This window comes from Ostrea edulis, chromosome 8, assembly GCF_947568905.1.
Source record: "Ostrea edulis chromosome 8, xbOstEdul1.1, whole genome shotgun sequence".
Classification (NCBI taxonomy): domain Eukaryota; kingdom Metazoa; phylum Mollusca; class Bivalvia; order Ostreida; family Ostreidae; genus Ostrea; species Ostrea edulis.
In genome coordinates, this window is record NC_079171.1 from 39,796,182 (window position 1) to 39,807,694 (window position 11,513).

At 36.8% G+C, this 11,513-nt stretch overlaps 1 protein-coding gene across 1 annotated transcript; it reads left to right on the forward strand.

Annotated features, from left to right (window-relative positions):
- The first annotated feature begins 2,164 nt into the window (after window positions 1-2,164).
- On the forward strand, window positions 2,165-11,122 carry LOC130049066 (uncharacterized). The gene is made up of 2 exons (XM_056146147.1): window positions 2,165-2,250; window positions 10,760-11,122. Exons 1-2 carry the CDS (start codon window positions 2,196-2,198, stop codon window positions 10,984-10,986), a joined length of 282 nt encoding a protein of 93 aa, XP_056002122.1. The 5' UTR covers window positions 2,165-2,195; the 3' UTR covers window positions 10,987-11,122.
- Window positions 11,123-11,513: the final 391 nt, after the last annotated feature.

An 11,513-nucleotide genomic window follows, 5' to 3' on the forward strand; every position in this document is an offset into this window, starting at 1 on the left:
ACGTGTACCATCTGCAATGGTTTTACCCGGATAGTATTTTCTCTTAATGGGGGATAATAACTCAACTTTTATTGCTTGAAGTGCAATTTCAATTTCTGCATCCTCTATATATACTGATAAATGTAAGAAGCTAACCACCACGGAACCCTGTACCACTTCTCTGCATTCAAAACCCTTTCCCCTACTTTGATCCCCTCCATTAAATACCGAGTTCCTTTTCCATCTAATATGATTTCGTAGAGATTCCTAGACTTTGGAACACACGCATACATTGTCCCTACTCCATAGTGTTCATGTACAAATTGTATACGTTCATCAGGCTTTACACGTGAATTATCATGAACATCAACAACTAACGTGTTTTCACGACACGCGGGTGTGTTAAGGCAGGTCATGCTTCATTTATGCACGTAAACTGCATAATTTTTAAAATCTGTCTTACATAGAGAGAGGGAGCTACTAACTCTTAAAAACTATCTTGGTTGTTTACATGCGAACATTTTGTATCATAACAACATGACAAACATGCGCTTCCGTATGACGTCATTGCATGACTGTTATACATAGATCATGGAGGTACCTTAATAGAAAATGTAAAAGTAACACATTATCCAAAGATTCAAATATTGGTCTAACTGGCGATAATGACGGTAAAATACCCATAGTATATCAGAATTACTGATAGAATCCTTCCACTTTCAATAAGAAATAATCATTGAACTTTTAAACACGAAACCATCTAGCTCATGTTTTACATTATGCACGATGCTATGTAGTTTTCTTTAAAAGTTTTCTTAACAGAAAATTCTATCAGTAATTGCCGTGTACATTAGTTTATGACCTTTCAAACGGTGTATAAAAAGTCTCTAAAAGTATGCGGGCTAATGTGCTACGTTTGCAGTTTTATTTCAGTCTGTGACAGAGGAAAATCGGATCGACATGGTAAATGGAATGTTTTCTCCTTTAAACAAAGTTGTCAATGAATGATATCAACATACCTTCTTAATATCTATAAATTCTCAGCGTTTCACATATATATTCCATACATCCCATGTCATATATTTCAAATACTCCACATTTTGTCGATATTTGCATGGCACACATAAACAAATTCCTTGCATGTGTCAACGTCACTCGATGTATAGTCATGACGTCATCAGTTTACTTTCATATCGATCAGACAGAAACTACACAACAGAAGTATAGCATTTCAAATTTCGTTGGATCTTAGTAGCTGCATGGTTTATTTTATGCACAAATAAAACTTAAATAAAAAATAAAATCGGAATTTAATATATACTTAGTGATATACTTATTTTAATTATGACGTCACATTGTTTCGCGAATTTTATCCCAGTAAAAATTTTCATAACCTGTCTCAACGTACCCGCGCAGTTCTTTCGTTGAAAAGTGACATTTCTAGATCCGCCGCTATGACCGCCACCTGACGTGGTTGCTATTGTAAGTGTTTTGTATTCAAAACAATAGAGGTTCAAAGTCAAATGTATTTACAGTAGAAACACAAACATATATCCAACGGATTTGTGCCTAAAGTTCAACAGTTTTAGTTTGCCACTTACATAAACCACAAACGGTCGTTCTTCAATCAGCGAAAATTCCTTGTGCTCATTCTGCTAGAGACCAACTGGAAGTATCTTTCGGTATGCTAACGTACTGAGCTACTCGGTTAGGTATTTAGATTGAAAAGGAAAATTCAAATATTGCTGATATTGATTTGTTCTCCATGTTTTAAAGAAAGTCAGCCATTATGACGATGTAGAGTACCTCCTTAACTTGTACTCTTTGATGCTTTAAAGCGGAAGCAATCGCTTTTTCACTCCGTCATTTTTGGCCGTCAAACTGTTTAACATGAAAACAGTTACACAATTAATACCTTGATGGTAATTTATGAAATTTACTTTATAAAATCATCTGCAGACAACTGGCTTTTTGACTTAGTGAGGCTACGCTATTGAATCATCTAAACACAGGTAAATACAATGTTTAATCTCGTGTAAGTGCAGTTCATACAAGCTCCTCAATGGATATTTAAATACCCCCCAGTTCCACAATACTGTCATAAAATAAACCGTGACCTGATCAGAATTTTACTTCCTGTTTGTAGGAATGTTTTCACTTTGTTTTGTTGTGGTTGAATATTCGATTCCTGTGGTGCGATATTGTTCAAATTGAACATGATTCGGATCTTTCTTTTGTCATGTGTATGTGTTTCCCAAGTTAGATTATATGGTGAGTGATTTCAAATATTTAATAAGTTGTTTACAATTTACGATTCAAGTCATTGAGGGATGATATTTGGTTTTCGGGAGTGAATTAATTAGTGTCTTATAAACTACATGTACCTTATGTACTAGTCAGAAGTAATGAATATGGATATAAATGTGAGTGGCATAATATATAGTGAAATATACAACGCTTCACAAAGAAGTGATCATTTAGATTGTTCACAACGCCGTGTTTCCTAATGATTTGTGCTTGTGATATAGGGGCGCGCAATACATGTACATTGCACTTCCCAATTTCATGTAAAGTTCAAATTTTCTATGTAAATGTTTCTGCATATAATTGACCTTCAGTAAAGGATATGTTTTGTTTTATTAAATAATTAATAATTATTACTGACATAATGTTATGTTTTTACAATAATTTAAGTAACTGATTTAGCCTCAGATGAAAGCTCAATGAAATGTTCTCATCATCATGTGTCTGTGGTCGTCTGTCCGTAAAACTATTTGCATTTTCACATCTTCTCCAGAACTGCTTGATCGATTTCAATCAATCTTGGAACATATCATCCTCGCATAAATTTTGTTCAAATTAGGGTCAATGCGCGCCCATCAATAAAGAAAAGCCGAAAATACGGTTGGATCATTTAAAATTAAATGTTTAGAATATTTCTCAAGAACCACTGGATTAGAAAACTTAAAATTTACTTGCAATATTTCTGACATCTTTGTTAAGCCATAGCTATCGGGATTGGAGTGGGGTCACAATAGGGGATCAATGTAATACAGGCCGATATGTTTTGAAAATCTTTAAAAATCTGCTGAAGAGAGAATGGACCAGAAAAGTTGAAATTTACGTGACAGCTTCATGAGTTAAAGCGGATTAAAATTTGTTGAAATTACGGTTCCCAGGATCAAAGTTTGACATGCTGTAATACAGGAACAATATTTGAAAACCTTCTAAAGAAGCACTAGGCCAGAAAAATTGAAATTACATGAAAGCGTCCTGATAAAGATAGATTTAATTTGTTCAAACTGTGATATCTGGGGGTAGGGTACGGCCATAATAGGGTTCAAAGTTTTATATACAGATATATAGAGAAGTTATTTAAACAAACTTGCTACTCGTAGCCATAAGTCCCCCGCCGAAAAAAACTAGTTGAAGCACAAAAGTCCCTTAACTCTTGTACAATTTATAGAATCTGAATTGTGGTCAACTACATATTGTGACTAATAATTTTGCGATTTGAACAAAATTCATACAGTGGTCTATGAGGAGTTAAATCGACAAAATGTTCCTATAGTGTACCATGTACAAATTCAAAAAACTCCTATAACGCTTATACAAATTTTGAATCAAAATGCAGGCAGAATATGATCAGCTACATATAGTGACTAACAATCCTACAAAATTAAACAAACTCCATTGAGCGGTTTATGAGAAGTTGCGTCCACAAAGTGTTCCTATAGTGTAGCATGTACAAATTTAACAAAGTCCCGTAACTCCTGTAAAAAAATATCGAATCAAAATGCCGGAGTTGTAGAGTGAACCTTCTCCCATAATGATGCTTTCCCCAGAAGCTTGGCTCTAGAGTGAGCGTTCCCCGTAGGAAGAACTACTATATCACTAGTTGTAGAGTACCCCCCTCCCATAGCAGGACTTCCCCCTTCATTTATTCCTGGTAAACTATTGTCACTTTATGGAGATTGTCTAGATACCAAGACCTTTTTCAGCAGGGCATTACATGATTTCCTTAAGTCGTTCATTACACTCGAGAAGAAAACGGTGAATAAAACACACTATAAGTCATTTTAACTCACCAACTGAGAGAGAGAGAGAGAGAGAGAGAGAGAGAGAGAGAGAGAGAGAGAGAGAGAGAGAGAGAGAGAGAGAGAGAGAGAGAGAGAGAGAGAACAATGATACAATATTAGTTCATTATGATATGATACAATATTTATTTGATATTGCATTGTATGATATTGTATGACATTGATGTATCATAACTCCCATTGAAAATAAAAAGTGACTTGGGTGAACACGGACCCCTGGATAAACCAGAGTGGGATCAAGCTTTTGATGTTGATGCATGGTGTAGTGTCAATATCTTATATTGCATAATATAATTTTATATTGCATTTTTTCGCATGAAGTGGTTAATTAGCTAGCATATAACTTTGGAACCAATCTCTTTTCCGGGGGGGGGGGGGTGAGGCTCACCCTAGAGCCAGACTTCCGTTGGGAATGCTCACTCCAGAGCCAGACCTCCGAAGGGGGAAGGCTCATTCTAGAGTGAGACTTCCGGGGGGAAGTCTCACTATGGAGAGAAGTCTGGCTCTATAACACCGGCACAATATAAGCAACTACATATGGTGACTGACAATCCTATAAAATAATGAAATAAATTCAATGAACGGTTTCTGGGGAGTTGCGTCCACAAAGTGGTCCTATAGTGTAGTATGTACAAAATCAACAAAGTCACATAACTCCTGTAAAAATTGTCGAATCAAAATGGCATCGTAATATGATCAACTATACATGGCGACTAACAATCCTACAAATTATGAACAAAATCTGTTGAGCGTTTTCTGAGGAGTTGCGTCCACAAAATGAAATGGAACGGACGTACGGACACCGGTATTTCTGTGTCCCCTTCCGAGTTGCGACGGGGGACAAAATATTATCAAGAACTAGTGGGACAGAACATGAAAACTTTCTAACATAGAGTAGATTCAATGTCGTTCAAATCATGGTACCCAGGAGTATGGTGAGGCCTTAATAGGGGATCAAATTTTTATACATATACAATGTATATAGACCGAAAAGCTTCTCGGGTGAGCGATGCGGTCCATATACCTCTTGTGAATTTGTGAATTTACCATCATGGTTTAATAGAGTTTGCAATCATAAATTTTATATTTTCCATTTGTATTCGACTTCTTTATGTCAGGTCGTCTTCAGCCTGTCTGTAATCCTTCATCTTTATTTTTATATCAATATTTTCAACAACGCATAATTAGTAAGGATCTCAATATACCCCGAAATACATACGTGTATAATTTTGTTTTACCTCGCACATGGAAACAAATACTTTGATAATTCTTAGCTTTAGTTTGGATCCTGATATAAGCGAAATCGTTAACGCGGACGCGATCGGCTACGCAGATTGATACTTGAACAGGAGGTGAGAAATAAATTGCAATTTCTTCTGTTTCAGATTTTTTTTCTCAGGAATGTCGCTATGATAGAACAACTGATAATTGTTCTCGATGTGTATTTACCTATACACTTTCTGCAGAATTAATTCATTTGCTGTTTTATTTGAATTTTCCCATAACATTTCCACCAAATCGTGGTATTAAAGTGAACTTTCGTACTTTACTCTATGAAATACAAATGTACATTATTTCAAATGTGTAAGTTAATTGCCATTGTCATATTGAAAGAGATGCTTTAATACTAAGGTGTGTATCCTACCTCAAACCTTTCAAATAACGATTCGATTTCTATATTTCTTGGGAATTTATGTGACCGGTAACGACGTAATAAGTGATTGTACAAGCCACGATAATGATCGATACGTGATCGTACAACCCACGATAATGATAGACACGCGATCATACAACCCACGATAATGATAGACACGTGATCATACAACCCACGATAATGATAGACACGCGATCGTACAACCCACGATAATGATAGACACGCGATCGTACATCCCACGATAATGATAGACACGCGATCGTACAACCCACGATAATGATAGACACGCGATCGTACAACCTACGATAATGATAGACACGCGATCGTACAACGATTACAACAAAGTCCTGTGAGATAAATAGAATGATAATGTCTGTCGTTTCACAGTCATCGGTAAAGTCGTGGTTTCCATTGTTATCGTTGGTGTTGTGATTAGTGATTGTTAATATTTTGTTTTGGATCGACATCAGGGTGTGTGTGCGTGTGCGCGCGCGTGTGTGTGTATGTGTGTGCGTGGAGGGTAGGGTGTTGAGATGTTCATTAACTTAATCTGCCTCGTTTTGTACATACCCGGGCGCTCGTCCTTCGCAAAATGTACATGACTGCAATTCATACTGGCAAGTTCTTGTATTCTTCTCTCTCATTCAGAACTACATGTTACACGTCCCCCTCCCTTTTTTTAACCAAACATATATTATGTTCTTTAACAATATGAATGATTTCTGTATTTTTTTTTTTACATTGTAACACTAAGATTACTAAGATATGGGTGATATGCACATTCAGTACGCTGGATCTGCTTCCACTTTACGAAAATTGAATTGAAATTGGCTTTTTTCATGATTGTGGATAAAAAAAATCCTAATTAGGATTCGTTCGAGACTGTAATTACAGGTACACTGAAACTACGTTGACACTTGTAAAAATGTAGACTTACTTGATACAAGTGTAAACTTCTTTGCGCAAACAATTTTCAACACACCTACAACGAACTCCTGTGGTTTATTTTTATTATAAACATGAATTTGTCAAAAGAACTATTTTGTATTTCCGATTACAAATATGGAATTCCTTGATATTGTTTTAAAATCATTTATCAGATTTGCAATTGATCAGAGATAACTATGAAGGCATTCCGTCTACTCAGCCTCAGGTAAATTCAGCACCTCATTAACTCGACACCGTTTTTATGAATATTGAATAAAAATATTAGTGATGACAAATATTGTATCATTAAATTTCTATTGGCAGTTTTTTAAAATGCTTGTCAAGAAGTTTCGAAAAGCCAACTTCAAATGTATCTCTTTCCGGTCGCCCCTCCCTCCTCTTGAAATAAATCATACATGCCTGTTATAGATAAGATTTTGATAAAAAGTTGATGTAAAGTGCATATCCCTGAGTTAGACATTGTTGCTGACATATGGTGTTTTTCTATATCAAACATTCTTCTATCAATTTTTTATAAGCATTCAAAAAACTTAAATTCACTTCACCCCAAAAATATCTTTAATCTGATAATGAATTTTCTTTCTTAATACTGAAAATCTAATTGTCATTATGATGTGTTCATATAACATAATTGACAGAATTTTCTTTTCGCTTCTCTACATGTATGAAGATCGATCCTTTGACTTTCGAATGACAATGCAAAGACAAAAAACTGATCGCTGAACGAACAATGAGCGCACGGTTAGTGAACGGGAAAATGGTAACCTAGAACATTTCACGGACTGTATGAACGTTCATCTTCTGGAAATCCCGTATCTCCAAGAAAGTTATGCTTGTTCATTCTAAAAAAAAAAATCAATGATATTGTCGGTTCTCCTTATTTTCTCTCTTTTCACCCATGTGTAAATACATTTCATATAATTCATGTATTATTCCATGGTTTGAGTGACATAAACTAATCCAAAACTACATTTTATCCAGCATCTTGGGAGAGAAGAAGGCTAAGGGAGTAATGGCTGAAGGGGAAAATCCTGAGTGAAGCCCATGAGGTTGTTGACTTGCATACTTGTCACCATACAGCAGCTCCTGCATCGAGCTGTGTCCCCAGCCGTCTTGACTTCGCATTGCACTGGATTCCCGCACATCAGTGGGGCTGATCCTGCGCAAGTATCCTTCAATATAATCAAAGTCACGCGCAAGTCATGACATCACCATCCCGTCACCATATCAAGTCATGTTTGGTGATGGGGAAGCGGCGAAGCAGTAGGTGGGGATAAACTGGCTGATCAGGACAAGTGGTCGCTTTTCACTAGACCAAGACAGCAGTGGAGCCCGGTAGCCCCCTGAGCGATCGAGCATTCCTCTTTAGGATTGTTCTGCTTACCTCTGTAGCCTGAAGACGGGGCTGGAAAAGGTCCCCTAAAATAGCAGGTCTTACCTCACCCTGGTCAGCATACCGCTGCTGGCGGGGATCACTCTATAGCAGTTTAAACACAAGAAAGAAAAGGGCTAAGGTACTCACTATAGCGTCATGGAACATTAGAACGCTGCTCAACAAGAAAGCGGATGGGCCGGAGAGACGAACTGTACTAGTGGCAAGGGAACTGGCCCACTACATAATTGATATTGCAGCTCTTAGCGAAACGCGCTTTGCAGACAAAGGCCAACTTGCTGAGACTGGCGGTGGCTACACTTTATTTTGGAGAGGTTGCAGTAGTGAAGAGCGATGCGAGGCAGGAATGGAATTCGCCATCAAAACAACGCATGTATAGAAGATGGCAAGAATTCCTGAATGTCTTAATGACGGAATGATGAAGATGCATCTTCCCCTTGGACAAAAGACGAATGCCACCCTGATCAGTGCTTACGCTCCAACAATGACAAACACTGAGGAAACCAAACACGTGTTCTACGAGTAGTCCGACTATGTGTCATCTGTTCCCACAGGTAGTCGGACGTTTCGGTCCCAAGACACTTTGGCCCAAAAGTTGGACACTTCGGCCCAGACATTTCGGCCCAAAACATTGGACACTTCGGCCCAATTTTTTTAGACACTTCGGCCTAAAGACATTTCGGCCCCCCTTTTTTTTTTTTTTTTTTTGGTATTTCAGTTTCAGTTTTGCGGAAACTGGGGGTTTTATCCAGTGGTTCTTAGACACGTTTTACATTTAAAGAATTTTTGCAATGTGTAACAACTTTTGCGCATCACGACCAAATTGATTTGGTTATATACAGGGTTTCCGCCTCCGCAAAACGCTCTACATTTATGAATGTGAGTCTGGGTTGCAAATGCAAAGACCCAACATTGTCTTTAGTGAAAGGTGATAATAACGGACAGTGATCAATGTCATAACGCAAATAAGAAATACAAAATAAAAAGATGGACAAACAAGGACACACGTGCCTATGAGGAGTGAGCATTTCCTGTTTTCGCGGGGTTTATAGACAAATGACAATTACATCTTAAATAAAGCACTAATTAATCAGATAAGCATATTGACACACAATACATATATTTTAATGAAAGCACTAATTATTTGACATACATATACACACATGATGGTAGCACTAATTTTTAGACATGCACATAAATAAAGCACTGATTATTAGACATACATACCGATTGTTAGACCATTCTTGGCACACTGATTTTGACTGCGGATATACCTGATTTACCTGATAAGGATATAGGGCTCACGGCGGGTGTGACCGGTCAACAGGGGAAGCTTACTCCTCTTAGGCACCTGATCCCACCTCTGGTGTGTCCAGGGGTCTGTGTTTGCCTAACTATCTATTCTGTATTGCTTGTAGGAGATATGCGATTGATCACTGTTCGTTATCTTCACCTTTCATACATATAGACGCATAATAATTTCAGTTTTACATGTAAAATTTATACGCTACCAATTTTGATGCACCAGATGCGCATTTCGACAAATAATGTCTCTTGAGTGATGCTAAACCGAAATTTTTGAAATCCGAAAAAACAATAAACTTGTACGAGCTATATTAGAGGAAAACAGATTGCCAGCAAAACTGGAGTTAAATTTGTCTAAGGATAAGAGCTATTCATGAGGGAGATAATCCTTAATTTTGAATTGAGTTTGTAAATTTTATTCCACCAATTAAATATAGGTCCGTATTTTCAAGCTAGTAAAGAAGTACTTAGCTACTGGGCTGTAGAGACCCTCGAGGACTAACAGTCCACCAGCAGAGGCCTCGACCCAGAGCTATATAGACATATAATAATTTTACCTTAATTAAAGCATCAATTATCAGACATCTTAATTAAAGTACCAGTTTTTAGACATGCATATATATAGATTTAAATCAGAATATGAATGAAATATGCTAAATTGCTGGTTTATTGCAATGCCATCAAGAGGTTGCGTGTATGACAATTAATTGTTATCACATATTGTTAGTTTTCATTTTAAGAATCATTGATAAATCATTATTTCTGTTTTGATTTCTTTCACGGCCTCCTGTTAATTCTATGGAAGTTTACAATTGCCCTTTGCTCAAACAAGGTAAATTAGAAAATTTAGTGTAAATGATCTTAGTTGTTCGTTTTCTCCGTTAAAAACAAAACAAATAGGACGTATATTTCTCTTCTTTTATTTATTCTCTCTTTCTCTCTCTCTCTCTCTCTCTCTCTCTCTCTCTCTCTCTCTCTCTCTCCCTCCTTAAGAAATCAGTACTTAGACAAATGACGTTTACACACATGGGTACATAATGCAGGATTACCGTTGTAACATGTTAACACCCACACGGTATCCCCAACTATACTATTTAACATATCAAGCAAATCTCAATACTTTGACTATTGTTTGCAGTTGGTATAGTATTTCTAAAATCATGCATAGCTCTTATCCTTGGACGAATTTGGCTCCATTTTTTTTTTTTTTTTTGGCACGCTGTTTTTGGCTATATTTAGCTCTAAAACTTCATAGTTATTTCGGATTTCAAACATTTCGGTTGAGCATCACTGAAGAGACATTATTTGTCGAAATGCGCATCTGGTGCATCAAAATTGGTACCGTATAAGTTTTACATCATCTTAACTATATATTCTTTTCAGACAACATTGCTTCAGGAAAAGCTGCACAGCAGCTGTATCCATTTTCTTCCTCTAGATGGGGAGCTGATAAAGCGGTGGACGGACTAAAATCAGACTACTCTGCTGTTGGAGGACAGTGTACGATATCGGGAATGGAGAAACGAACAGCCAGGTGGTGGGTGGATTTAGGAGGTGTCCTCAGTATACGTCACATAACTATATACTACAGAACAGACAATTTAGCCTGATGTAATTTTTATGAATAATTTGATACATGGCGGATTGAGATGTGTGTCTCCTCTATCTACAGTACGCGTAGTGTGTTGCTGTCTACAGTCAATTCAAAATTATCTTATAGCAATTAATCTGCATGACGGATATCTATTAATGCTTCTGATTAAAAATCAAGCTGTCTGAAGATCATATTTACTCATTATGTTTCATGTATTTGTTAGTCTGTCTTCAAAATATAGGTTACTAAAACAATATGAAAAGCCAGTATGTCATGTACAAAGACATGGAGTGCTTATTGTCTGATTTTAGAACTATATTTATTAACATAGTACACTGGTAGTGATCATATTTGTTGGTAAACAGTTACAGCGTTCCTAGTCAAAAATCATTAAAACACTTTGTAGATAGCCCTTTTGGAGACCTCATGACGTCAGTAAAAATGACAGATACGGCAATCCTGACATCTATATTTAAATTGATTGATGTTTCCCGACACACTCAACAATTTTTCAATTATCTGGTGGCGATCAGTTTTTATTGG